General features: G+C 43.2%; 4 protein-coding genes across 17 annotated transcripts in view; 2 read left to right on the plus strand and 2 right to left on the minus strand.

Annotated features, from left to right (window-relative positions):
• Positions 1 to 240: 240 nt before the first annotated feature.
• Positions 241 to 5,060, minus strand: tank (TRAF family member-associated NFKB activator). 6 transcript variants are annotated; one of them, XM_061287579.1, is made up of 9 exons: positions 4,860 to 5,060; positions 3,833 to 3,974; positions 3,626 to 3,734; positions 3,447 to 3,517; positions 2,455 to 2,507; positions 2,260 to 2,378; positions 1,051 to 1,481; positions 452 to 648; positions 241 to 309 (listed from the first exon to the last, which is right to left on the minus strand). In XM_061287579.1, the coding sequence occupies exons 2-9, from the start codon at positions 3,929 to 3,931 to the stop codon at positions 288 to 290; spliced, it is 1,101 nt and encodes a 366-aa protein (XP_061143563.1). In that variant the 5' UTR covers positions 3,932 to 3,974; positions 4,860 to 5,060; the 3' UTR covers positions 241 to 287. The 6 variants fall into 6 exon arrangements, with proteins under 6 accessions (XP_061143563.1, XP_061143565.1, XP_061143564.1 ...); XM_061287581.1 differs by having other exon boundaries at positions 452 to 633; positions 4,860 to 5,058; XM_061287580.1 differs by lacking the exon at positions 4,860 to 5,060 and adding an exon at positions 4,529 to 4,826.
• Positions 5,061 to 10,231: 5,171 nt separating this feature from the next.
• On the plus strand, positions 10,232 to 19,480 carry LOC133160249 (RNA-binding motif, single-stranded-interacting protein 1). 2 transcript variants are annotated; one of them, XM_061287938.1, is made up of 13 exons: positions 10,232 to 10,521; positions 12,767 to 12,948; positions 13,637 to 13,695; positions 14,341 to 14,432; positions 14,903 to 15,060; positions 15,133 to 15,212; positions 15,472 to 15,587; positions 15,897 to 15,946; positions 16,025 to 16,112; positions 16,654 to 16,704; positions 17,090 to 17,200; positions 17,287 to 17,367; positions 17,443 to 19,480. In XM_061287938.1, exons 1-13 carry the CDS (start codon positions 10,471 to 10,473, stop codon positions 17,512 to 17,514), a joined length of 1,191 nt encoding a protein of 396 aa, XP_061143922.1. In that variant the 5' UTR covers positions 10,232 to 10,470; the 3' UTR covers positions 17,515 to 19,480. The 2 variants fall into 2 exon arrangements, with proteins under 2 accessions (XP_061143922.1, XP_061143921.1); XM_061287937.1 differs by having other exon boundaries at positions 17,287 to 19,480.
• A 725-nt stretch (positions 19,481 to 20,205) lies between these two features.
• cd302 (CD302 molecule) lies at positions 20,206 to 23,166 on the plus strand. Of its 2 annotated transcripts, none has more exons than XM_061287940.1 (6): positions 20,206 to 20,373; positions 20,865 to 20,990; positions 21,119 to 21,229; positions 21,481 to 21,663; positions 22,069 to 22,086; positions 22,181 to 23,166. In XM_061287940.1, the coding sequence occupies exons 1-6, from the start codon at positions 20,280 to 20,282 to the stop codon at positions 22,381 to 22,383; spliced, it is 735 nt and encodes a 244-aa protein (XP_061143924.1). In that variant the 5' UTR covers positions 20,206 to 20,279; the 3' UTR covers positions 22,384 to 23,166. The 2 variants fall into 2 exon arrangements, with proteins under 2 accessions (XP_061143924.1, XP_061143923.1); XM_061287939.1 differs by having other exon boundaries at positions 20,209 to 20,373; positions 22,066 to 22,086.
• tanc1b (tetratricopeptide repeat, ankyrin repeat and coiled-coil containing 1b) overlaps positions 22,666 to 27,432 on the minus strand; it is a 51,972-nt gene continuing 47,205 nt past the window's right edge. For 4 of the 7 annotated variants that reach the window (XM_061287929.1, XM_061287932.1, XM_061287930.1 and 1 more), the window contains one exon: positions 22,666 to 27,383. In XM_061287929.1, coding sequence (XP_061143913.1) covers positions 26,279 to 27,383 — 1,105 coding nt within the window. In that variant the 3' untranslated portion in view covers positions 22,666 to 26,278. The remainder of the gene's footprint in view (positions 27,384 to 27,432) is intronic. The other 3 variants (XM_061287931.1, XM_061287933.1, XR_009715831.1) reach the window with 2 other exon arrangements.

Consider the following 27,432-nt stretch of genomic DNA (forward strand, 5'->3'; position numbering starts at 1 on the left):
GTGCTAATTTCTCAACAACAGGTTTGTGGGTGGAGAATCTTTCCACGATTCTTGAACAAAGTCTGATTGATTGGATCAAATGTGGTTCAATTAGGAAATATAGAGCGCGACGTTGCGGCGGTTCGTTTGGCAGAAAACTGAACTCATCGCTTTGACACATTCCACAGAATTGTATTTTGAATTCACTCCAAATTATATTAATTGTGTTTTCAATATTTTTTTAAAAATTATTACAACTACTTTAATAAAAAAAATGATGGTTGGCTTTATTTCCTCATGATGCATCATCATAAAATCCCAGCTGCAGGCCTATTAGAAAAAACAAGTATTGGAGCGGCTGTACCATTCAATTCTTCAATATTAAATAAAATGGCTTCAAGTCTGATTGCAATGTCCTGTACAATGAACGTACTTTGCGGCGGTGGGCCGCACTGGGCCACACGCTTCTTACATGAAGTCTCTGGGTTGGGGCGCCACAAAGTCAGCGGCGCGTTTGGAGAAGTGCGAGTAGAGGTGGCCATTCATTTGCTCCTGAGGAACCACAGCGTGGCAGAAAGCGCATTTATCCGGGATTCCGCTTACCATCTGCGCCGCCATGTCGGCCGCCTCGCACAGCTCGGGGCTCCACAGAGACTGAGGCCAAGAAAGCTTTAGTTTAATCACAGGCAAAAAAAAAAAAAAAAGGTTTGTGATAGCCAAAATGGTAAAAGGTCAGCGGAGGTCAAAATTGATTGACTGTTATGTCGGCTACGAATCGGCATGGCAATTAAAAAGATACGCATAGTAATCATGGGGCGCGTTTCATCGGATTGTGACACCGAGCGCTGCGCCACTTCCATCTGGCTCACACCTTCCGGCAAATATGCTAGCAGACGCAAGCGGCGGCTTTCAACAGAAAAACAAGGGATTAGCACTCATTATCCCATAATGTGTTTCAGGTTTACACATGACGCTTATTTTGGACGTCGGCACCCTTTTCGCTTCTCCATTAGCAAAGAGTGAGCCGAAACTGATAATTTGCTACTACTTTTTCTCAGACCTGCTTCTCACCTGTTGGGGGCCGCGAACGTCCTCTTGTGAGAGCGAGGAGGATGTCGTGTGGGAGGGGAACATCGGGATGACAAAAGGCACCGGCGGCTCCGAGGGCTCCTGCTCCTCCTCTCGTTCCCCCTCCTCACCCGCTTCCTCGTCGCCCGCCGAAAGGATGCTGCAGAGAGGCCGCCTGGCCGGCATGGTCAGAGCGACGGGCCTCTCAGGGGCGCTGTTCAGGAAGTCGTATTCGCTGTCCACGGGAGGCGGGAACTTGACACTGAACTTGGTGAGTGAGTCTACAAAGTCCCGGTTGTCGGGGCTGGCGCCGCGTGACGCCAGCGACGCGGGCACCAGAGGAATGTCCGTCGTCGACCTCGAGGCCAAGAAGAGGGGGTCGTCGGCTTCTGCTGCGCGGTCGGTGCACTGGATGGGCATGGAGAACTGCTGATCTGTCAGAGGACACAGAAATATTTGGGTTGTTTTTTTTTAACTCTATTAACAGAGCCAATTCTTGCTCAAAAATCAACCAACAGTGTAAAAAATGTTTTGGGGTGAGGAATAACATTCACGACGAATGAAATACGTTAGAATATACTTGAACAGTGTCAAATAAGAGAATGCAGAATGTGTTTGTGAGGAAAATAAATAAGTAAATGAAAAATAAATAAATATTTGTGAAGAAATTAAATAAATGAATATAAATAATTACATAAATTAAAAAAAATCCGATTTCTTCTGCCAAACAATTTTTTCATTTAGTTCATTTTGAAATGACACACATGATAAAAATTGATTTCAGTGATTGCGTTATGCAAAAAAAGTTTATGAAATAAATTAAGAGTGCCGTTTTTTGTCAGCCATTTTTTGTTTTCATCCTCCAGCCGTGCAGAATTTGTAGAGGAAATAAAAACATTAGTGTCTGTGTCACATTTTAGTTAGAATGCCAATGAAAATTCTAAAAGCGAGCTAAAGAGGATAAACTAATTTGAAAGGGTGCAATTGTTCACCGGTGAATACCAACCGCAACAACTAACATATTACTAAATTCGCACCTCTCTGGACGTGTGCAGATTTGCCCAAGATTTGACAGACGAGACGAGAAGTACACTCTCTTTTTGTGATGTGTTTCCTTCTATTATTTATGCTTTTATTTTTGTAAAATCAGATTTAAGGTCAGCGGCCAAGTCGGAATTATGCAAGAATTTCCCCTCCATGTAGGACGAGTACCATTTGCAGCGTCTATTCCTCCATGAAATCTCTTCAGGTGATCTTTTTGCCTTCGGGAGAGCGAGCGAATCTGCCGAAAGGTCCCGTGAATGGCTTCCAGTGCATCCAGCATGTCCTGACTGACAGACAAATATACAAATGAGAACTTGTGTCCTGTCTTAAGAGTTTGTGTGTGTGTGTGTTTGTTTCACTTACTAGTCAACACCGTTCAAGACGGTCTTCAGAGGAGCAACGGTGCTTATAGTCTCCTGAAAAAAAAATATTGTCCAATTCAAAGTATCCAAGTGAATCTACATTTGTGCACGCCGTTAGAAGAGTGTCAAGTCAAACTTGGAGCAATGTTGTCCTCTATCACCATCTCGTGGTGAGAAAGAATACTTCGGTTTGGAGCTTGTTTTGAACCAAGTTTCAACCAATTACGTCAAATGAAAATGATTGCATGATAAAAAAAAAAAATAATAATAGTAATGCACACTGAAATGGCGAGATTAAAAAAAAAAAGAATACTGCAGAACTCAACCAATGTACTTGGAAGCGTATCATTTTTAATTCAAATATAAGTTGTTTTCTTTCATTATTGTCATTATTGTTGCAGAAATCATTTTGATGTGTCACTGCTAAGCAACACTCAAAAGGCCTGAAGTTCCCTGAAAGCATCACACAGCCACCTGAAATCTCTGACAAGTCCCTTCACGATTCGAGTCTGATTTTCCAACGACTGCATTTCACTTGCAAGCTTCCACCTCACAACGAGGACAACATTTGTACGACCACAAGCCTGGCAACAAAACCCGAACTACGACTAGGGTCAAAAAAAGACAGCAGGTGCTTTCTCAAAATGGAAAGTTCTCAGTTTGAATCTGGCTTTCCTCCTTCCTGTTAAGAGTTTGCACGTTCGCCTCGTGCTTGTGTGTCTTTTCTCTGGCTTCCTCCCACATTGCAAACATTCCAACGAGTGTGTTACGTTCATTGAAGACTCCAAATCGTCCTGAGGTGTGAACGATTGTTTGTCTACACGAGTCTAGTGACCGGTCCACTCTCACGTAAAGTCAGGCTGCCCCTCGCTGGCAAACAAATACAAGCAATGTACATGTGATAGCGTGATGATTTGCGTACAAATGAATCAGACTAAAAAAAAATGGAAGAAAGTGCTGAGTTTGCACAAAAGCTAGCAGAAGCAAACATACCGGATGCTGTGTTTCTCCGTGTGCTCTGGCCCCATCAACCAGATGGTTGCACGACTGGCATTTCAGATCCCCTTAGAAATCCAAAAGAGTGCAAATTAACAGCATGCAGTGGCAAAGCAGAATTCAAAAGCATCCATGGAAATATGAAATGGATCAGAAACTCGGGTCAGATCACTCACCTGACGGTTTCCTCGCTGTGGACAGCTGAGCTTTCAGTTGCGCAATCAGCTGCTGCTGGTCTTCTATCTGTCTTTGGAGTTTTTGCGTGTATTGCTGATAATAGTCCGACTGTAAACATACATTTTGGCATAGCCTTTGGATTTTGACGTCAACATAGCGGTGAGAAAGCGTGATTTTAAATCTGATGTATTGCCATGCGCCCTTACCATTTGCTGCAGTTCCTTTTTGGCATTGTCCTTTTCAATTGAGACCTGGCGATAAGCTTCGAAAGCTTTGTTGAGCTGGTCTCCAATGTTCCTCTCCATGCCGTGTGCGCCACAATCATCACTGACAAAGCAGCTATGGGACCTGTCAATGCAAGTTAGTTTTATTGTTTTGGGACATGCAAAAAGTACACTACAAGTTTGGTATGCAATAAATTGAGGCATGTCATGGTTAATAAAAAAATTGACACGTTTATTATCCATCACATGCACAATTTACAAAAAAGTGATTTAGAGAAAAGACAACTGGCATTTCCGGTGAAGCACCATACATGCGGGAAACAGCAAAATACTATATACGTGTGTATAATATATATATATACACAAAAAGATAGAATATATATATATATATATATATTCTATTCTTTTAAGCTTTTCATGCACCTTTATCTGTCGAGGCTTTCACATTAAAAAATGATTTGATTCATCACAATATGTGGACTGATAGATGGGGAAAAAAAGAACAATTCTATTTATAGAAGCCAATGTGACGAAAATCAAATAATATTTTGCTAACAGTTTTACACCTAATATGTTAGTCTATTCGACAAGCACAAAAATTAGCCCGAGATCATTTTTAAACACACTGCTGGACTTTCAGATATTTGAATTCAAACTTTATTTAAAAGTTACAAATACCTTCTGCAAGTCGGTTAAATCATTTACATTGAAGGAAATGCCTTGATGGTGAAATGTTGTAAACATGTAGACCGTAGCAAAGCAATTCCTGCAAGTAGACTTCCTCTAACTGGACTCATTCAAAGATCCGATAGCAACTAAGACAGTAAAACAAACAAACTTCCAATTCCAATACGAATAATAAAAAAAGAACCAGCCTGGCAAACTGTACAAAATGAATCTTACAGATGCGTAGACGTAACTCGTCCGTATTTCAGTCATTCAAAATAGCCAACGATCAATTTGCGCGCGTCTTACGTCACATCGCTAACGCCACTGAGCGTCCGCTTACCTTTATAGGGAGTAAAGTCGATTTTAATGTGAGCTCAACATCATCTTCTTCGCACGCACACACACACACATATATAAACACAAACACACACACGCACACAGAGTTAGGAAGTGGGGCTGAGGATATGGCGAAGTGTGTGTTTTTACATAGCCTACTTAGCGGAGTTGGGAACTTCCCTCGGGGAATCCCCGCTGCTCCGTGCACTTCCGCCTTTGGTTGCTGTCGGCCAATGGGCGAGTGGTATGACGGTGCGGCGGCCCGCTCTTGGAGTTTGGTCCCGCCTACATGTCTGCTGCATGAAACCGCCCCCAAACACACACACACACACACACGCCACCGTAAATACAGTAGACCTCGGCAAAGCGCAACTTGTTCTTTTAATTTTTAATTTCCTGCTGCACAGGGTGGGAAAATGCACGTTTACATGAACTCAAACTTGTTTTCACAATATACTACCCAAATATATAGTTAGAATATTATATTCTTGGCATCATCTTAAGATCAATGTCAAACAATGCTCTTTGCTCTCACGCGCCAGTCAGTCAATTCAGCAAATTAGCAGAGCAATTTACGAGTATTGAATTACATTTTTACGCACAAATTGGACAGCGTTGCCATGCTAGTTCAACAAATGAGGGCAAACCTGTGTAGTGAGTTTGCACTCTAGCATAATTTCACATTGTCACGAGCAGCACTGTTTGTTTCCGTCACTTAGAAACCAAGACACTTCAACGTTTTAATGAGGAAAGAGTTCATGTGATGTCGAATTATTTAGCCACTTCCTATCATGATAATTCAATCGAAATAGTTGTCTATTACAGTAGCGATACTTAAAACGACCAGCAGATGGCAGCGAGAAGCTGTGTGGACTATTTACGTCACTACTGGGTCATTTTAAGGGTTGGGCAGCAGATTTAAGCAGAAAGAGCTAAGCGCAGTGCAATGATACCTTGAGATTTGAATACAGGTTTTTCAAAACACGAGTAGTCATTTGTCCATTTTTTTTACTTTGGCGGCTATGATGGCCCAGAATGTCCCGGAAATAGACTAGCCCAGACGAACACACCAAAAGGAGCAGCGCGATGCTCATTGAAATTATTTATTCATCATTTGAGGTGATTTGAGATCAAAGTTTACAAAGTGAACTCGAATCTCAAAGCACCACTGCATTGTTTGCAGACAACGTACAGGGATCATCTGAGGTAGCTGCACTAAGCCAGCCACTGGGTAGATATATATATATATATAAAAAAGAAAAAAAAAGATGGACGTCTGACTGAAACTCCGCAATAAATCTCGTGACAGCATGTGCTTCATTCATGCTTCCTCCAAGGAAAACAAATAGTGTGGTGTAGGTCTGCAGAAACGCGAGATCGGACGGAGGGCAAAGCTATAAAGACTCGGTTCTCCGGCATGTCGGGGGGGGGGGGAGTAAACGAAATGTGAGCAGTATCAAATTTCAGGTTCCCCGATCAACAGCTTGAGAGAGAATTTGGCAGGAGGTCATTTAACCGCAACATTTACAAGAAATAAACGATTCTCTTCAATACAACAGTTATGTCAAGCAACCGCATAAAAAAGAAACCATGGTGTTGTTGTAATGTTGCAATGCCTTTCTTGCACTTCCAGGAATGTAAGCAAACAGGATGTCCTTAAGAGTAGAGCAACGGGCCATGCAGACTTCCACGCAGAAGTAAAGCAACCTGGGATCTTCCAGCTATTCAAGGACTTGAGGCGTTCAGGGTCGTCCATGATTTGTCATCCAAATCAGTTGAGCTGAACTGAAAAGATGTTTGTTGCATAAGTGTGCACACCCTCTTCAAAATGGGATGTGGCTGTTTTCAGAATGAAGTCATCACTTCAGTAAAGGCTCAGTTGATGAAGGTAAGCGTCAGACGACACATGTGACATAAGATTAATTGTCCTGTACGTCATACCAAATAAAACAAGTCGGTCAACTCGAGTGAAAATTTGACAATGAACCAAAGTGACGAAGTGAAAGAGCATTTGAGGATATGAGGAAAGTCCAATCAATGGCCTGTGGCAATCTCCATTTACACAAGAGACTTGTAGTCTGCTTCACTCATTTGTTTTGAGCAATTATTATTACCGTATTTTCCGGCCTATAAGGCGCACCGGCCTATAAGGCGCACCTTCAATGAATGGCCCATTTTAAAACTTTATCCTTATATAAGGCGCACCGGACTATAAGGCGCACCATTAATGCATCATGTCAGATTTTTAATCCAAATCAAATCATTCTCCCTTTTATCTTTTTTATTTCAACTTCAGACAGAACAAATTACTTTATAATCATAAAATAATGATCCATAGTCTTTTTGAGTCATGATTCATAGTCTTCAGCGGGCCACTTATGATTGATTTCATGACACAATGCTTCGGGCCAGTTTAAATTTAGGAATTCGGTCCATATATAAGGCGCACCGGTCTATAAGGCGCACTGTCGGCTTTTGAGAAAATTTTAGGTTTTTAGGTGCGCCTTATAGGGCGGAAAATACGGTATTTTGTTTTCAAATCAATACCGGCTGGTCGATTTCCATTTCAACATGAAACAAACCATGCAGTCTCGCAGCCAATTACAAACAATGGCGCTACAGTTTCATTTGCGCTCGACTTCTCTCAAGCATCTAAAAGTCAAAAGTTACTCATGGTGAATAAAGAGTCAACACACACAAATACAAGTATTTATCAATATTTTACTGCCTTCGAGTCAAACTCTAACATTTAAATCCAAATTCCCCATGGCTCATAAATCTACAAACCGTCCAAAATTGTTTGGGGGAAAAAATATCCCACACAAAATGGTCCAACTCGCCTCACACAATGAGACCGTGATCAAGCGTCTCCTCGAGGTCAACTCAGCCAGCAAAATAAATACAAGCATAACGGTTTACAGTTGATAACTTGAAAATGTTTCCCGGCACAATGAGAGCAATTGGTGCTGCTCTTTATGTCAGTGAGGCCCAAAAGAACACAATGACTCTCATTCTTGGGACATTTGAAATGAATGCAATGAGGGCAGAGCGCCAAAGTGTAACCTTTCCTGCCGATGTCAAGTATTTCCTCTCATTCACTGGGCGGGATTCAGAAAATGGAGGTGAAATGCCGCACCGTGACGATGTCAATTCCAAAATATGTCAATACGCAAAAATGAAGTTAAAGACCAAGACGGAAATATTGGTTGAAATATTACTGTGAGGTTTTTGTTTGTCAAAGCACAAGATCGGGAATGGCATGAGATGCAGCGAGTCCTGAAAAGAACCCACAATTATTTCCCTCGGAAATCCCCGGCGAGCATCAAAGTGAAAATGGGTTTGTGATACTACGAATTTGATTGATGTTGCAATCTCTGCATTTCCAACAATCGTCTCTTACACCGAGCCGGGCGATACGACACACAATTACATCAAGTTCTTGTCATCACAAAATAGCTTCCTATTTAGTTTGCTGGGCTAAACTTTCAAGATGTGGAAGAGATTTCTGTAGAAGGCCTAAGGTGTGAAAAAAAGCTGTGATGTTTTGACTCGCAGTTTTTTCGAGCGAGGAGCTCGTGGCCCGAACTAAAGGAGCAGGACTGTTGAGTTTCACACCGTCTATTCAGGTGAGCGTTTATGGACTTGTTAATAAGCTAGTCTGCTTGACTCATTGTCAGATAAAACTTTCCACACCTGACCACTTGTGGTTACCTTTATTCCTTTTTAAACTCTTTTATTGGATTACAGATTGTAAATTGCAATACGAGTCACACGTTCCGGGTGGTATTAAGGCTTAAAGAACATTTCTTAATTACCTCTTCCCTGCCCCCTCGCACAAAGGATAGTGCCGACTCAGACCTTTCCCGCTTTTCTCTCACGCTGACCCTTAGTGACTTTTGTTGGCCAGCTAAACACATGTATATGCTCTACTGGTGACCTTAAGGTTCATTTAAAAAGGAGCCATCATAAATGACACAATGGTACAATGGTATCTTTACATACGAGTGCCCAAACTTCAGACTTTTTGTTTTGGTTTTCCGTTACACAAATATTACAGTCAGAGAGTAATTAATCACACATTACTAAACTCATTTATTTATTTACATTATCTTTATATACAATACAGTATTATATTTCTTTATTACATGTTTTTAATGAATTTTTTTGGGGGGGGTTGTCTCGTATTAATGGCGGTTCAATTACTGTCTTAATGGGGAAGTGTGGTGGATACATTTAGTATATAAAAAGACAGGTTATTTTGTTGAGCAGGGACTTATTTAATTGATTGATTGATTGAATATTTATTGATCCCCAGGGGTGGGGAAAATCAGGCCCCAGCAGTATCCATACCACAGAGTGGGTATACAAAAGACACACAGATGTAATGAGCGCAACTCAATAGGCTCTCATAAGGCTGCCACACAACGGCGCCACAAAGAAAGTCAGAAAGTGCTCAAGATAAAAGCCATCAAAGCAAATCAAAGCTAAAAGACAAAGGGAAAAAAGTAACAGCGGCCAACCAGCACCCCTCAATCCAAGAGAACACTCCAAAATACACGTCGTGAATCGATGAAAACATTACAAAGCAGGCAAACGTGTGAGCAGCGTCCCGGGCACCCAGTCGGGGCACGTGCAGATGGTCACCACGGGGCTAGCATGCAAATAAAATTCATTTTACAATTCAGTCAACAACTCTGATCACGTTTTATTAGGTGACAATAGGCGGTATTAGATAATTAATTGTTCACTCTTGGGTGACATAAACAAATGGTGACACGGATAAGAGCATGTCAGCAATGTGTCATATTTCCGTGATGATTTTGTAACGTTGACGATTGTGACGGTGTGCATTTTTGACCTAATCTTATTCAAAATCACGGAAAAGGACGACGTCACTTCTTGTTGTCATTCACCATGACCATCAGCGTCGTAATGCTCCGTCATCGGCTCTATGTGTGACCAAATTAGAATACCTCGAGCAGTGGGTAATCCCAGTCGTCACTATTAGTAAATGTCCATGTTTTTTCTCCTTTGTTGAATAGTACGATTTATTCAAATGGTGCGAGGCAAACAGAACCACGAGGACAAGACACACCGTGGAATGTTAAGTATGTATGCATCATGTAACAGTCCAAACAACAACATCATAGGTGAATGCCACGCGGAATGGAATCTTCTTAGTAAAGCAGGTCATAACAAATTACTTAAAACGTGACGATATTCAACGCCAAATATTAAGGTTTGTATTTGATTTGGCTGAACAAGCCGGCTAACTTCGAAACGTGTCCATAATATTCTTTATTAAAGAACATTGGGATTTGAGCACCCCTACGCGACCTGCGAAAAGGTTTGGTCTAACATTTTAGCCTCACTCCCGCTTCCCGCTGACTGCGAGTCATGAAGCCCGTCAAACATACGAGGCAGGGCCGCGCTCGAAGTTGGGACGGGGGCGTCTGTTGCCGGAGCATCGACGATATCGAGGCTGCGTGACCACAGATATGCTCACAATACCATTTTTATGCGCGTCGTCAGCCGAGTGAGCGGGATTTAGTTATTCGAGACGAGGGACTTAGTTATTCAAGTAAAAGGCAACTCTCCCTTTGATCAGACTGAGGATGATTTTTTCTAATACTGGAAACCCACTAAGGACTCAGTTTCGCAAACAGGTAACTAGCACGCTTTCGATCTATTCCACCCTTTACTAACCCGCCCGTCTACTATTTACTGCCTTAATAAACGCGAAACTCTCCCATCAAGTCCATGTTTATTCGTGTGAAACTAGAGTGTTGCGTTCAGGGTCCGGTGAAAGATTCATTTGCTATGTAAAAGGGAAAGAATGATAAGGATTCTTGTGCTATTTTGTAAGGGGGAAAAAGTGTGGTGTTAAGGCGTCTGTGTGTGATTCAGAGGTCTCTTAGGAATACCGTGAATACCGGCTGCCTGTATCATGGATAGAAAAAAAAAAAAAAAAACTTGGACTTGCCTTATGTTTCTCCTAAGCAACCCCAAACGGCACTAGAGGAAAATTTAACTTTTCCAGCAAGCAGCCCTTCAAAATAAATTCAATAATCTCTGTTTGGACTGGATTTGAGGAGGAGGGGGGGAAATCCCTGCAAGATCAATAAAGCGTTGATGCGTAGTTGCATATATTGATTTGATTTCTCTGAATGTCGCTGAGCAAAAAAAAAAGGCTTCTGGAGAAGAAAAAAAAGAAGGCATATTTGCTCATGTTCGCGCTGTTATCCTGTGGCAGGAGCTGAATGGGCGAGGCCTGTTACTGGAAGCCCTGCGTATTATACAGTATGACAGGCTCAGCTGGTCTGTTGCTGACTGATAAGATGTCGTCCGCTCCCCATTCTCCTCACAGTCCCTCTAGTCGAGTGAATTGATCGGGGAATGAAACCCAAAAACTGACCCTCCATCTCGCAGGAGAAGGACATTTTCAGTTTCATGCTGAACTTAAGTCAACTCTAGCTGTTGGCTATTCTATTGCTATACTGTAGATTATACAAACGCTTTAAATGCTAGTTTGTGTTTTCGGATAACATTGCAGATATGATGCAATTTACATACTCCATAGGGTTTGTTACCTTATTTACTTTTAAACTTGTTATTATTGACTTATTACTACTTTATTAAAAGTCAAGTATTGTTTGGGTGGAATATCCAAAGCTGTACTTTGCGCAGAAAAAAAGTAATAATAATAATTTGAACCATCACATGAGACGCATTGTATCGCTGTAATCTTGTAAAACCACAAACTCAGCAAACAAAGGACTTATTCTGAATGTGCGTGTTTTTTCGCTCTCCAGCAATTAGCGTCAGGTATTTGTTTTTAAGTAATTCAAAATAAATATCAATTCTGCATGTTTTAAAAGAATAAGAGAATAAACTTTAGTGTGTTTTTTTATGTTATTATTGCAACTGCTGCATTTAGCCCAGCCTTTGTATTTTTTCCACTTTCATTACAATGTAGTGTAATTAATGAGTTTCTGCATTTCAGTAGAATATAGTAGGGGTGCCACAGGAAATGGTCTTATTTGACCTAGTTTGTAGAAAATTTTTTTTTATCTCTGCGCTGTTTTGGAGTGTAACACTTTGCACAGGTGTGTTGCCTTGTTTACATATAGCTTTGAGACCGTGGACTTTTTAAAAATATATATTTTTGGGTTCTTTTTGACCAGTCTGTGACTTCTGACTTCTTGAAATAACTTACTGCGAAATTAACCACAGTCATGCTAAGGGGGAGGGATGGGGGACTAGTCATGAGACGGTCATTAAAAGCAGGTCTCACTGATAGCTTTGTGTTTTGATTTAGCGACTACCACTATCACCTAGTGTCTTCATGTGACAACAGTAGTAGCATTATTTCTCACCATCGCAGTGACTCACTGGAGTAATCACCGCCGCTTCATTCTTTTCCCTCACAGGAAATCCTTTCATGAGAGCATTTTGGCCCGCTCCGTTGAATCGTTCAATTAATTCCGAAATAGTTAGCGAACGGAAGGGAGGTGACAATGTCACAATGTCACCAACAGCGACATGAGGCAAAAAAAGGCAAACTGGGTTTGACTGTTTATAAAAGACAAGAGAAGCTCGGGAGTCCAGACTCGGGTTGCTCGGTCATGTCGGTGTTTCATGCTTCAGATTCCATTAACTTCCTCTCAGCTTGAGATCCCCCAAAGAGAAGGAAGGTGGTTGGGGGGGGGGGGGGGGGGGGATAATCACTGACAAACCCCTGGAGGAGCAAAAGCTCTCTTCAGACCAGAAAAAGTCACTCTGGAATTTGTTTCTCCTCATACCGACTGCAACAAGTACAACACTGAAGAGTTTTTATTCGACACCAAATTGCCACTGATTAACAAATAACAGAATTAGTCAAACAAGTATTTTTTTTCCCTTTTTTTCCAGTCACCAGTTAGCCTCCTCTCTCATCCCATGGCTCCACCCAGCCCAAGTAACAACAGCAGCACCACCAACAACAGCAGCAGTAGTAGCACTGCAGGCTGGGATCAACTCAGCAAGACCAACCTCTACATCCGAGGCTTGTCCCCATCCATGACGGACCATGACCTGGTCAAACTCTGTCAGCCGTGAGTAGCGCACTTCCTCTCGTCGTTATCCGCCATTGATCTGCCATTGATCGCCTCGTTCGTACACACAGCAGTGCTGCGGATGGGTTTTTAGGAGGACCTGGCAGAAAATTCATAAACAGAGTTGAAGAGAGAGTTCTCAATGCTTAAACGTGACGTGGAAGGAGATACCGTGCCCTAGTTATCAACTTCCGGCTAATTGTTTCTTTTATTCGCTCCGTTTAGAAGTGAGGATCAACTCGGATTACGGTATTCATTTAATCTCAAGGGAAAAGAAGATGAGGCTCGAGGAATTGTACGGACTGGATATCTTCTCACCGTTGACACTCGATTTACATTGCGTTGAAATCAGGCCTCCAAATTTGGATAAACACTGCATAGCTGCCAATTTAAGCGCTTTTTTTTGGTGGTGTCTAAATTGCAGCGACGCAGTTTAATGGGATCGGTTATTTATAAAAGTATCGATCAAAATGAAAATGTAGGCGGTTCGGCTACACTCTGAGTCGCATTTTTATTATATTCCGTCCTGCGACTGCTGCACTTGCTCGTAATAACGTTTCATGCCAATGCGTTGATGTCACCGTTGCCGAACGCTCCCTCCCTCTTTTTTTTCTTTCTTTTCTTTACATGTTGTACAACTGGCTCGCTCTCTTGGGCAACATACCTCGTCTTTCTGCTTCTCCCTCAGCTATGGCAAAATTGTCTCAACAAAGGCCATCCTGGACAAGACGACCAACACGTGCAAAGGTGTGTGTGGCCTTGTTTCTCCCAACAAGGACGGCACTTCAGTGTTCCTTGCAGCTTTAGAGTAACGCTCATAGTTAAAGAAAAATAAAATAATTATGATGGGTTTGTTGGCGCAGCAGAGTCCGTTGAATGCCACGTTATTGATCCCATCCAGTGTGACCGCCCATTTCAGTTTCGTCAATCTACGAGTACCGTTACACACATGATGAATCAATACAAAGGTGAATTTTCTTTAAGCTAATTGTGGCTAAAATTTGGGCCAAAATTCCAATCCAACAATAATAGCAATTAAAAACTAAGCAAATGACTCAAAAGCCAAATTGGCAGCGCACTCGAGCCTTTTTTTCAGCTTCAATCACATATTCACCTTTATTTAGTTTGAGCAGGCTAAAAATAGCTTGAGTAGAAGCCAGAGACTACGGGTTCACCCTGTTTGTACAAAGAGCTGACCTCAGCCAGTAACATCGCTGTGGTATCTGCATCCTCAGCGTTTTTTTCACGCTCTTCTTCTCCACATTCAAAGCATATATTCAAAGACTAATGCAAATGTAACGGCTACTTGTAAGCAAGGTTTTTGTTTTGTCAAGAATGAAAAGACACGCTGCACGCTAGCATTGCCCTTACTTGTCCTACTTGTCTCCTCAGGTTATGGCTTTGTGGATTTTGATAGTCCCACTGCAGCTCAGAAAGCCGTGGCTGCCCTAAAGAGCAGTGGAGTTCAAGCTCAGATGGCAAAGGTACCTGCCTGACCAACCTTTTTCCATGCATTGCCTGCTCCACTGGTTTCTACAAATAGGAGGGGGAATGCATAGTGCAGACAACAAAATGATGCTCCTACATATTTTTCTCCTCATCGTTATGGAGTTTACAGACAGTCACGATGCTCCTCCTACACACTGTGACCTCTCCTTCTTTCCGCCTCGCCAAACCGGTTATGGCGTTCTCAACCAGTTCGTTCTGCTTTCTATTTACTTTAGCTTGCGTCGTGTTTTTTTCCCCTCATCACCTCGCTGTGAATATTAATTTGGAGAGCCCGCTCCCCTGGGTCTTGTCGTCGTCGCTCGCATTTCTGCTGATGCTAACTATTAGAAGAAAAATGAGCTGATGCGAGCATGCAAGCAACTTAAACTTCACGGTGGCCATTTTGTGCCGAAAGCGAGACAGTGGAAATAAGCGCAAATGGTAATTCTCCCATCTGGCCCTACAGCAACAAGAACAAGACCCAACCAACTTGTATATCTCCAACCTGCCACTGTCGATGGACGAGCAGGAGCTGGAGAACATGCTGAAGCGCTTTGGCCAGGTCATATCAACACGCATCTTGAGGGACTCGAGCGGAGCCAGCAGAGGAGTGGGCTTTGCCAGGTAGGCCACCTTGTCTTTTACATCGTCCGTCTTAATTGTGCTTTTTGGCTCACTTACGTTTCCTAAATCCAGGATGGAGTCGACCGAAAAATGCAACGCCGTCATTTCTCACTTCAACGGCAAATACATCAAGACGCCCGCCGGTGTACCGGGTAAAGACCATTCTATGGCTGCTAATACGGCGCTCAGCCAACTGTTTGCTCCTTCCAGCCGGGGATCATATGCATTCGGCCCAAGAGGCTCCGCTCCCAGCCTAATCTTTTTAATTGGATTATACGACAGAAATAGTCATGCCTCGGCTGGTGGGGGGGGGGGGGGGGGGAGGTGGGGTCAGCTCTCCAAATTGGAAGGTTGTGTAGTCTGACTGCTGTTTGGTGAAGCCTGCTTTCCAATCTTCTGTCCTCTACCCAGCACCTGCTGAACCTTTGCTCTGCAAATTTGCCGACGGTGGGCAGAAAAAGCGACAAAGCCAAAACAAGTTTGTGCACAATGGTCGAGGTTGGCTCAGAGATGGAAACACCAGACTGGTAAAAATTTGATCAAGTCATGATATGGCTTCTTTAAGGTCACACAACTTCCGCACTGTTTAACTGTAGTGGCTTGATCGTCTCAACTCGTGCAAAATGTAAAACCAGGACACCACAGTAGTTCTCATCAGCTAACTCTCATAAACACGAGTCAAGAGTATCATGTGGATAACAACAGAGATCATAAAAGGCCAAAAATTGGACCCACTCCACTGAGCTAATGCTAACATTGGGCCTCAACTCAGAAAACCTCACAAATGTTTACTTACAATTATGCATTTTTTGCCAAACTTGTTCTTTCCCCTCCAGGCTGGTATGACACTCACGTACAATCCCAGCGCAGCCGCAATGCAAAACGAGTAAGTTGGGCTTTCCAGCCCGTTTGCGTCTAGCTCACTTCATGTAGACAACACATGGTTCTGATTTTGTGTGCATAGATTCTTCCCACCGGCGTACAGCATTTCAAACAGGATGATTGCTCACATGCCCTTGTCCACGTACATGTCTCCGGTTTCAGCATATCAGGTTTGGATTCTTGAATCACTTCATGCAACTACTGTACATAAGAGCCAAAACGTGCCGGTGTGTATTTTACACTATGTTGACCAGTGTTGCTGCACCGTTTGTATTTAAATATCCGTTGCTTAAAGGGTTTCAATTCCCACAACATTGCTGCTAGTTTTGTTAGCCTATTTATGGGAATTTACATTATGTGGTAGCATTAAGCTAAGCGTTGCTCTTTGGTTAAATACTATTTAACTCTCCTAAGTACATTTGAACTCAAGACATCAAATAAGCAGAGCGACAATATGTATCTTGAAAAATGTCAGGTCACCGAGGCTCCACTGTTTTCAGGCAATGTGCACAATTTATCAAATTAGATTATTATGGTCATTTGCAGTGGTCTACTGTCAAATTTCGTTCAATGAAGTGGTGATCATGCGTAGACATTTTAAAAGCGGATCCAGTCCAGTCATAACTTTTGCACGTCATTAAAACCGCATTCCCGTCTGTCCACGGCTCGTCAAGAAAAGAATGACTTGATTCTTTCTGTGTGACGTTTCAGGTGCAGAACCCGTCATGGATGCCTCATCAGCCCTACATCATGCAGCACCCTGTGAGCAAACAGACTCTTTTTTTTTCTTGGTCTAAAAATGCTTCCTTTATGGCTTTAGCAGAAATGAAACTACAAAAGGTACAATTATTAATTATTATTATTATTATTATTATCATCAAGTGCCAGGATGGACATAACAGGTGTAGAAATGAGATCTCAGGTTTTGCTTTGTTTAAAAAAAAAAAAAAAAAGCCAATAAGCATGCAACCTGACCACACCATGTGACCGTTTTCTGCTCTGGTCATGACGTAAAACATGAATAAATAACAAGCTTTTGTTGACACTATCGCATTGCATTCCCTTGAGCAGCTAAAAATTCCCATTCACCCTTTTGAGTTGTTTTTTTTGACACATCTGCATCCACTCCCTTTGCGTTTGCTTCTAGGGTGCAGTCATATCGCCCTCTATGGAGCCATCACTGTCATTGCAGCCTACGTCCCTGATGACTCCCTTGGCACAGCAAATGAGTCATATGTCTTTGGGCAATGCAGGAGCGGTGAGACAATACTCGAATTATGTGCAAGATGATCAGAAAGGCATTCTATTTCAAATCCAAACAATGTTATTTTGTGTGCTGTTCAGTTCTTGGGAGCCACCCCTCCCATGCCCACTGCTTACATCCCTCAGTACACGCACATGCAGCCAGCAGCTGTTCCCGCAGAAGTAAGTGTATCGCCGTCCAAAAGCGAACCTTTTTTTTGGGGCAAAATAGTTCATCTCGCCGGTGCTCTCTTTTAGGAAAACGGAGTGGCGCCTCAGGTGGACACACCCGGCAGCGCTCCGTCGTACGCCTACCAACAAGCCAAGTAGTGCGGACGATTGGCCAGAGCAATCATACAAAAACGCTACAGATCCTTCACTGCTTTGCACTGGTTTTGCAATGTCGTGAAGCCATTTTTACAAGAGTTCAAAAACTCCTACTACTAAAGAAGACGTTTTAAAAAGTTATTTTTATTTTTTATTTTCGTACAAGAAAAGGTTTATTTTTTACCAAAGATTGCCAGCAAATACAAGACAACAAAACTGCCTGGTGATCATTTTTTTTTGTCTTTTTCAGTTTGATGGGTTTTTTTGCTTGCTGTGCGAGTGTTGCCATGGCCAACCAAGTGTTTTGCGTTTTTTTTTTTTTTTTTTCTCCCACCGTGCTATCGGATGACGACACAGTTTGCCTTAACAGTTTTACTACAGTGATTGTTTAGATTGACACCCCCCCCCCAAAAAAAAAAAGAAGCGAAGGGATGTTGCTTTGTAAATGAGCTACGTGGTGTTTTTTTTTTGAGAAGATGATGTACTTAGTATGTGCAGACGCCTGTTCATTTTGATGTGATATTTATTTTGAAAGCAATGCTTCAACGTGGTCTTGGAAAGATCATGTTTTGGATTTGGTTTAAACTAGCTGACGTTAAGTTGGACCGGCAAGGATTTTCTTTTTTATGGTAACTTTGGGTTGCCATTTACATGATAGTGTGTCTTTTTCATTTTTATTTAACAAGCCAAGAGGAACACGTGGATTTAGATTTGTGCACACACAACAAAGCCTCAACATTGGACTTGGTGAGCGCTAACAGGAGAAATGCACTGTACCTCAGTTTTTAATCGGAAACGTACAGTCAGCACTTTGTTTTATCACCAAAGAGGAGGAGTTTGTAGACTGAGGAAACAGAATCTGTCTTTTACCGGAAAGGGGGTGACTCTCCGATTAAGCTTGCAGTAATGGACTGTGCCTTTCAACATTTACACTCAGTTTGCTTTTAATCCAACAAGTGCCACAGACTTAAAAAATGCAATATTAGTTAATGAGGATATAGTGTAAAATAAAAAGAGTGGTATGATCTGACAGCACTACAAGTGGTGCGTTCTTTTGTTTTTAAAAAAAATAACATTCTTGATCAAGGTGCCCTTCTGCTATTCCAACAAGTGGTCAGTCAGACCAGATATCTACCTCAGTTTTTCCGTGTTCCTCAGTTCTAAACCGGGTTAGCAAGTCCACCCCACTTCCCAGACCAAACGCTAAGCTCAGGAGCTGGTCACAGTGTAGTTTGCTTTAGTTGTTTTTTTTTTTTTTAAAAGGATTTTTCTTCCAAACATCTTTGTACATAGTGTCTCCATTTTCAGGAAGGGTTCAACCGCAAGCTTCTTACTTTGGTAAACAACTGCTACTTTCATCTCAGTGGTTCCAAGGACAATAGGTTTGGTCACCCAGTCATGGGTGGAGACAAACTCACAAGCAGCAGTTGTTGTTGTTGGGTGTCAAGTGGAACAGGCTATGCTCAAGGTTTCTGCATCACGCTCGAGACTCAGAACCGAGACTGTTTTGTGAGTTAATGCTGCTAGTGGCATCCGAACCAAGTGCCATAGTATCGGGGGCGCAAAATGCAGAAATGCATCAAAAGAAAAACTGCTCATATAAGCAGCCATCATGTTGAACAGTCATTAGGTTGTATGAAAACAAAGTTCTAATTTATAAAGATTTGTTTTGTACAGAAAGATTGAGGAAGAGGTTTATGATGGGTTTTTTTTTCGTACCACACACTTGCCTGTGGTGATTTGGTTGTACCGTTAAAAGGCGATTGTCTGTTTGGTCGTGTTTGTTAAGGCCAAATTTGTTTCCCTCTAGATTTCTGCCTCAGGTTTTTTTTTTTTTTTTTTTTAAATAAAGAAAACTGATTTTTTTTTAAAATGTGTATTCTGGTGGAGTTTGTAAATAAGAAATTTATTAAGTTATTTAATCACTGACCAAATTGTGAAATAATTTATTAAAAGCATTTTAATCAAGCGCTTTTGGGGTATTTTAACAAATTAGCGGACACTTTTTTATCTCATTCATAGTGGTCCAATCAATAAGCTAGAGAACACACCTGTACCCACAAATCAGCAACAATAGCGGCTTAAAACTTACTGAAACCTTTTCCTTTTCAGATATTGACAAAAGCAACAACACAATATGAGATGAAACTAACTAAACCAAGCATCTGAAGCTATACATTAATATTGTCGTCCTTTTAATGAGCAACTTTCACGTCAACAAGCCAAGATGTTTTTTTCCCACGTAAAAAATCCAACAAAACATTCTTAAACTCTGGTGAAGATTCTTGGCCGAATTCCACAGTACATTCCAGAGAAGAAACATCCATGCATGTTATCCAACGTGTTAGTTTTTGCAGTTTTGGTAAAATGCAGGCTCATTCAAATGAGCCGGTAGGTGACGGCCACGTCGTTTACTTCCAGGTCACAGATGAACTAAATAAAGTCGTACCCTTCTTTCCTATGCTCTCGTTGTGCTTTGAACGCGTCATTTGACATTCAACTTTTGATAGCGTTGCTAGGGTATTTAAGGTTCTTGTTTTACCGTCATTAGGCGGACCTGGTAGATTACTGGGTTATGTTCATATTTAAATAAAATCCAAAGACATTGAAAGTACAATATTATGTCACACAACCAAACGCTCCAAATGTTTCTGGGTTCTTCTCTGGCAGGCATGTTTGGTACGAACTAGTGGGCGGGGCTAACTCGGTTCGTAAACAGCAGAATACACGTCAGGGGGGTTTGCAGATTCTTGTGGCTCGTTGCTGTCATGGAGTTGCCGCAGAAAAGTGGTCGTCCTTCTTTGTCCCTGTCCTGCTGCTTGTGTGTATTTCTTCTCCAGCTACAGGCTGCTTGGATGGGTGGTAAGGACCACGGCAAACTTAGCCCTACTCGCTTTAGTTATAACGCAACATGCGCACACAACACTGTCTCGATACGTTTGGTTTTATTATAAGGCCTCTTTTTCCTTCCACTAACTTGCAAGTCTCTTGTATTGTTTCTTCGGGAAGTGAAACGTTTTAAAAGTCTCTCAAATGTCGATACTGTTGTTTACGCCGCAATAAAGTTGTGCAGCCAGCGTTGCGTGGATATCAGATTGCACAATTTTATTTTAACTGTCTGTTCCTTTTAATCCCCTTGACCCTTTCTTACAGCGTTACAAAAGCGTTACGACTACTTTGTTTGCGTGGAGTTATAACTGCAAATTTAGAATTACTGTCAGCACAGATCCCGCAAGTAATTCATTTCAATTTGTCAAAAAAATGAAGTGAGGACTAAGCAGGGAACTCTCACCCAAAATATACTTTCAAAAGAATTGACACTGTCTTAAGTTTTTCCACGCAATCCTCTACAGACTGTCCTGCCGATGGACGTACCTGGGTTCCCTTTCAAGACAGATGCTACCACTTTGTCCACGGAGAGGAGGACAAACTCAAAGTGTATAATTTTGAGGCAGCCAAAAGCCTCTGCCCAAAATCTGGTATGTCAAAAAAATTGCATTCCCCAATATAAAAGAATAATGACATTTCTGATCTTACAGGTGTTCCTAATGTTGTGTCCAGTCAACATGGCTTCCATTTTTATTGTTCTTAATGTTTCCTTTTATAGAGCTGCTGTCCATCCAGAGTGCTGATGAGAATGACTTTGTGGTTAAATATAGTCCCGAGGTGTGGAAAGGCGAAGTCAATCTATGGCTTGGGATGTATTATGATACAAACAGTAAGTGTCATGTGACCAAAGACTTGTTGCCAAAATCAACTCATGTTTTTTGGGTCAATACTCGACAAACGTGGCCCACCCAGCTCATTGCACATCCTGACACAGCTTCAGGATATCCTTTTTTTTTTTTTTTGCATAACGGAGTCACAAAATGGGGATTTTTTTTCTCCTAAGTATTTAGGAAGTGAAAGATGCGCATCAGTGGTTTCTTTCATCAGTTCTGTTTTTGCTGACCAACTCGCTCTTACCAGGTGAGGGCATGATGTGGCTTGATGAGGAGCCGGTCAAGTTTACCAACTGGGAACCGGGCTCGTCCCCGTCGGACTTTGTGCCCATGGAAACGTGCGTGGCTTTGCACAGCGACACGGGCAAGTGGGAACGCGTCAGCTGCTTGGATGATATCGAGAACGGCATCGTCTGTGAGACGGCTCAGAGTATGTGTGGCTTTTCCTTTGTACGAGATTTCTGAAGTTATTATTTAATATGACTATTAACTTTAGTTTGTTGAAGAATTTAATCTAAATTGTTCCTGATTTTGAGAATAGTTTTGTCTAATAGCAGCGTTGTCAAACGTATGTGGTTGAGAACACATTCTATTTCTCGGTTGTTGGTAACATTGTCCACTAGAGGTCGCCATTGCAAGCACTTACATTGTTTTCTCATTTCAAATGTACTATAATGACAAGGCTACTGCAGAAGGGTTTAATCATGTGAAGTGGGAAAACTGAAAAGCATTACTGTACGCATCATGACCCCCAGGGATTCATACGGCATTGTCTTAAAATCAAATGGACCTTTTTCCGCTCAGTTATTCACGTGTTGTCTTTGTTTTTCAGAAGCAGCGGATGCCAAACAAAGTACGTTCCCTCCACACATGCACACACACTCTTGTAAGCCAAATTGTAGTGCGTGACAACTTGCCTGAATCGTTCGTGGCTTGTCCTCCATCAGAAGGCAACGCCGTGCTGTCCGTGTTGGTCATTCTCAGCGTCTTTGTCATCATGGCCGTCTCCGCCGTGCTTTGGTTCCTGTACCAGAGGCAACACCCGGGCTCCTCCATCATCACGGCGTTCGAGTACCACCCGCCATTCAGAGCGCCCAACGCTGACCGCTCCTGCCTGGTGGACGCGGAGGAGTTTGACGGCGGAGCGTAGGAGGTCGTGCCCCTCCGTCCAAACGCAGCGTGGTTAGGCTGCTGCCAAAATATTCTGACTCGCAATCTAAGATGTCGCCGTAGCTACACTAACAATCGTTCATATACAGAACCCTCGAGTGGCATTCGATTATTCACCAGGGATCTAAACTTTGGGCCAGATCGTTTTTAATGTTATGAATTTGGAATGCAACATCTCGGGCAATTCAGTGTTACGTACATACTTAGGAGTCTTGTCACATTTTCAGCAACCATTCTAGACATTTGTTTTTTTGCACGAGGGCTCTCAGTACCCCGCCCATGAAATATGACACCCTTTGTTACTGCCTTTAATAAGCTAGTTTTTTTCCCCACCTGTCAAAAACATGTGTCTTTTAATTTCAGCATAGAAGTTGTTGTGACCGCTTTATAAAATGACACCAGTGATGAATGGGAATGATAAAAGCCATTTGTATTATGTTGAGTCCGAAAAGTTCGGAAACATTCCCTTTATTTTTCTACTTCTAACTGAGTCAAAGTGTTACGATATCCTTTCGCCTGACCCAACAGATGGTTATTTTTGTACCATCATCAAAGAGTCGTCCAGCCATCCTGTTTGTGCTCTTGATTTGAAGTCCGTTTATTTCTTCACCACTTGACTATAAAATGGAATTCAGTGCTGGTAGAAAAGTGCTGTGTTATGACTGTGCTTCCATATGATGCTTCTCTGCAATGTTTTTAACATGCATCTAGCACAATCTGAGCCTTAGCGGTTCCTCCTAATTAAACAAAATGTTTACAAGGACTTATTTGTGCATTTTTTGGGGGGGTTAGGGTAAAGTCCCTCATACGTCCACAAGAGGGCGCTGTTTCGTAATATTTTGTCCGTCATCATGGCCCTGAATATATATGTTGATGAATACAAAATCCTGGGTGGCAATAATGTGTCTTATTCCTAATTGTTCCTTCTCCATTGCATTATGTTTGCAAACTTTTTGTTTGTTTGTTTTGTTCTTCAACAGCTTACTTGCGGTTTATGAGACGAGTCGCATATAAATGTGTTGATGCTTGCTGTGTGTCTTTCCAACTAAACAATGTCTTATATACCCACAGGAGCCAGGAATACTTGTGAAGGCTTTTAAATAACACAACAGGTAGGACACAAAAAAAAGAAAGAAAAAAACCCACATCTTCCCTTCAAGCCTCTCATACTGAAATGCAAACTTGATATCATATTTTCCAAGCTAGCACGACGGAAAATGCTTGCGAATCCTAACGCGGCTTTACTGTCCATTTGCCATCAGTCAGACTCAAAAGAATATTCCACTTGTTCATGTCATTGTGGTTCGTTTTTTTCACATGATAAATGTATTCTCAATCTTTTCTGTCTGAAGGAGCTGAGCTGGAGAAGACTGCATGCCAAGGTCAATACGCTCTCATTATGACGACTGTTTATACTCTATTATGCTCATATTACCGCAACGTAATGGTTAGCTTCACATTTTCCAAGAATGCTTTAATGGTTATTGTTAGCTTGGTGTGATGGCAAAACCAAAAATGGCAATTGGTTGGCACCCAAAGTCACCTGGCCTCAGCTTTCATGTGATCCGAATGAGAGCGACAGTAAATAGATGGAGGAACTCGATAGTACAGGTGTGCCTAATATTGTGGCCTAAGATTGAAGCGCCCATGGAGACGGTGACGTGAGCTTTCCTGCGTCATCTGTGTCTGTTCAAGTGATTTAAAAAAATAAAGTCTGAGGTTGACTTCTGGCACTCCGAGTTCATGACTCAGACTTGTAGACTTAAAGACTCCACACGTAATCGTTGGGGCCAGCGCAGCTCGTGTGCGCCTGGTGGGGGCGTCTTACAATCTGTGCTCTTTTAATATTGAGGAAATGATGTGTGTGTGCTTTAGGGTTTCACCTCCAAGAGTTTTTGTCAGGAAGCAAGCATCCATCCCGACGGCGGTGGAGATGGGACTCGGAGAGTAGGAGAGTGCGGCCGTGTGGCGATGGCAGGATTTAAAAAAATGTTTGATCCTGAAATGACAAGCTGAAATTGGAAAGCATAAGCCGCTTTTATCAATGCTCTGGTTATCCGATGACATGGACGCATTCAAACATGCCGAAATGGACGCCCACACATAAGCACTGGCGCAAACACAAACACGCACACGCAAGCACCATCTCCTTGCGTGCAGCAAAAATCCGTTCCGGCATTACGAGCCCACAAAATCCCATCGTCACCTTTTAAGCCAGGCCACAAAACGATTGGTGGCTACAAGGTCATTTGAGATGCGTGTTGTTGGTCGTCATGACAACCCCTAGCTTAAGTGCGATTACATTGGGGAAAAACGACCACCACATCTCAAATCAATGCTTGCATCTTTAGGAAAGAAACGAGCAGGTGACAGTCACAAATCACTTTGACATAGTTCCTCAACACAAAAGCTTGTCTAAATGAAGCTCCTCATCTTACTTCAACATAGTTCCTCGGCACCAAGATGCCAACAAGATGCTGCCAAGGCCCAAATTTTGTTTCAATGACGCGCAATAGCTCACTGGTTCCTTTGAGATGGCAGCAAAGCACTACTTTTGTCTAAAATAAACTTAAACTGAACAAGGCACTGATAAAGCAAGCAACATAATTGTCAAAATGAAGCTGCGCAACTCACCCCAACTTGGTTCCAAAGCGGGAGTATGCACGGGCTTCATGGTACGTTCTCTCCTCCGATGGCTTTTTATTCCTGCGAGCGTGAATCCACGGAGCGCTGGATTAGAGACGAGAATCAGCCCCGTGACCATTCTGACCTTGCAGACCACATAGATCACCTCAACCAAAGCTCTGAAGGCGGCCATCGGTCGATGGAAGCGGAGCCAGCGACAATCGGCGTGACAGCAGAGGAGCACAGACCTTAAAAATACGACCTCGAGAAAAGTCAACAAGAAATCTCAAAAGAAGACTTTTTTTTTTTTTTTTAAAGTTGGACAATGCCGCGACCTTTTCAAAATTCTTATTTGATCACACTGGATAGACGTGTTGGTCATCCCTCAGGGGGGTTGGGGAGGGGTCTTTATTTCTCTCCCATGGTTGCCATGGCAGCACAACTCCATAACAATATGCGACCACAATACTGACAAAAAACATGGCACGGTTGAACATCCACGTGAAACCGGAAGGACTAATGTATGGCGGCGTCAAGCGCAAATGTAAGCATGCACTTCATTTAAATGTCTTGCTGGCTGTGCAAAAATAACCAGATAAAATATATTGCTCTTACATTGAAGCCATTGGTAAATAAATTAATCTAGACAGCAACAACAAGCAAAGAGCAAAAGGACTTTCCACTCTTGTTAATGCTGATTCGTAACATGTACAAACATATTTCACAAACGTGTGCGTGTCTCTCTGGAGAACATTAAAACGCAATCGGAACAACACTGTGCATACGGATGACCTTCGGGATGAAAAAAACGACACGTTGCCCACCAGAAAGTTGGAGATATTTTGAACTTTGGGGGTCCAAGTTGAAGAACTGCCGGATTGGAGTGGGCGGGTTTTGGTACGAACGGTGAGCAAGCGGGAATGGTGAGGTCATGGCCAACTTCTCGATCTTCTCAAAATGTTTGGATGCAAAATGCTCATCATTAAAATCGGCGTTTGATTTGTGGCGATTTCAAAGGAGGTCATCTCCTATCGTCCTTTCCTTGCTCACCATGCATACCACCACCCGTACGCTCCATCCAAAATCCCAAACTTTTTAGTGAGTAGTGTAACAATACAAACTATGAGGCGCAAGCTTGTTGAAACACAGGAATGTCCACTTGAGTATGGTTCCCCCTCCATCAGTGCAAAGCGTCCATCTTGTGACAGAAGGTGTGGCGGGCAGGAACATTTGGGGAGACTCTCCCGGGACTACACGTTGGACTCGATAAACGATCGCTTTGGCTTGATGGACGTGATGTGCAGGGCTTGGCTGGCGTTGGCCAGGGACTTGGCGTCCTTGTAACAGATGAACTTGTCAGAGTACTGGTTGGTGAGCGGCCCGCCGTTGTGTAACACCGGCCTGTGTTGCTCGCGGTAAGCGGCGCTCGCTGCCTTGCCAAAAGCGTCGTCGTCCTCCTCCTCCTCGACTGAGTGGTTAATCCAGGTGTGGGTGGCCGGCTGCGGGTTCTGCTGCAGGAAGCGCGCCGTCTTGTCGGTGACGCCCATGAAGGGCCTGGGTTTGTACTCGCCGCCTTGCTGGCCGTGTTTGGACTTGACGTCCGGGCCCACCTTGCCGCCGTCTGACAAGCTGCCGCTGGACGCCAGGCTGCTGGTGGAGCTGGACACGCGCATGTTTCCCGCGGGCTCGGCGTCCAAATGAGTCGAGGCCGCTTTGGAGGGAAAGGATGCCGCCTCGCCGGCGTGGGTCATGACCGTCAGAGTCACGCGGTTCCCGTACGGCGGCTCGTCGGCGGGCGCCGCGAGCGGTCCGATGTCGATCCCCGGGCCGGGCTTCAGCACGCCCGACATGTGTCGGCTTGGCAAGGGGCTGGAGGGAGCAAACTGGGATTTGGCTCCATGTGAGCTGGTCTTGACAATTTGGGCCTGCTTGGTGGGTTGCAGAAGCAGACCCGGGGGCTGGTCCCGAGGGTAGCGTTGAGGAGGGAGCCTGCCCGGGTGATGACTGCTGTAGTTCCCCAGCGACCGGCACCGCGTGCGCTTGTCTTCCTCATCTTCCTCCTCCTCGGCGCAGCGTCTTTGGCTCCACTCCAGCGGCTCTTCCTGGGCATCATCACGTTCCCCGTCCGAGTCGTGGCCCCCTGCCGCCTGGCCGATGTTGCCGGCACCGCTGCAGGAGGCGGCGGTGGCCCCTCTGTCCGTTCCGCCTTTGGTGGTCTGCGCCCGCTGCATCTGCTTACACTCGTCCTCCACGCGAGCCAGCAGGCGGCGGATCTCCCGGTTGTTGGGACACAGCTTGGCGGCATTGTGCAAGTCGGCCAGGGCGGCCGCAAATTGTCTGCAAGACAATGTACATCTTTGGCCGTTATGGATCAAGTTTTGGGGAGAAAAAACAGTTTTCTTTA

Source organism: Syngnathus typhle, linkage group LG9, assembly GCF_033458585.1.
Source record: "Syngnathus typhle isolate RoL2023-S1 ecotype Sweden linkage group LG9, RoL_Styp_1.0, whole genome shotgun sequence".
Lineage (NCBI taxonomy): Eukaryota > Metazoa > Chordata > Actinopteri > Syngnathiformes > Syngnathidae > Syngnathus > Syngnathus typhle.

Excerpts from the sequence above, each read along its gene's own strand:
- cd302 (XM_061287939.1), top strand. The coding sequence starts at position 20,280 with ATGGAGTTGCCGCAGAAAAGTGGTCGTCCTTCTTTGTCCCTGTCCTGC. Across the intron at positions 20,374-20,864 it reads ACAGGCTGCTTGGATGGGTG|ACTGTCCTGCCGATGGACGT; the intron begins GTAAGGACCACG and ends AATCCTCTACAG. Across the intron at positions 22,087-22,180 it reads AGCAGCGGATGCCAAACAAA|AAGGCAACGCCGTGCTGTCC; the intron begins GTACGTTCCCTC and ends GTCCTCCATCAG.
- LOC133160249 (XM_061287937.1), top strand. The coding sequence starts at position 10,471 with ATGATTTTTTCTAATACTGGAAACCCACTAAGGACTCAGTTTCGCAAA. Across the intron at positions 14,433-14,902 it reads TTCAAGCTCAGATGGCAAAG|CAACAAGAACAAGACCCAAC; the intron begins GTACCTGCCTGA and ends CTGGCCCTACAG. Across the intron at positions 16,705-17,089 it reads CCTACATCATGCAGCACCCT|GGTGCAGTCATATCGCCCTC; the intron begins GTGAGCAAACAG and ends GTTTGCTTCTAG.
- tank (XM_061287576.1), bottom strand. The coding sequence starts at position 3,951 with ATGATTGTGGCGCACACGGCATGGAGAGGAACATTGGAGACCAGCTCA. Across the intron at positions 3,518-3,625 it reads CACAGCGAGGAAACCGTCAG|GGGATCTGAAATGCCAGTCG; the intron begins GTGAGTGATCTG and ends TGGATTTCTAAG. Across the intron at positions 649-1,050 it reads ACGTTCGCGGCCCCCAACAG|CTTTCTTGGCCTCAGTCTCT; the intron begins GTGAGAAGCAGG and ends ATTAAACTAAAG.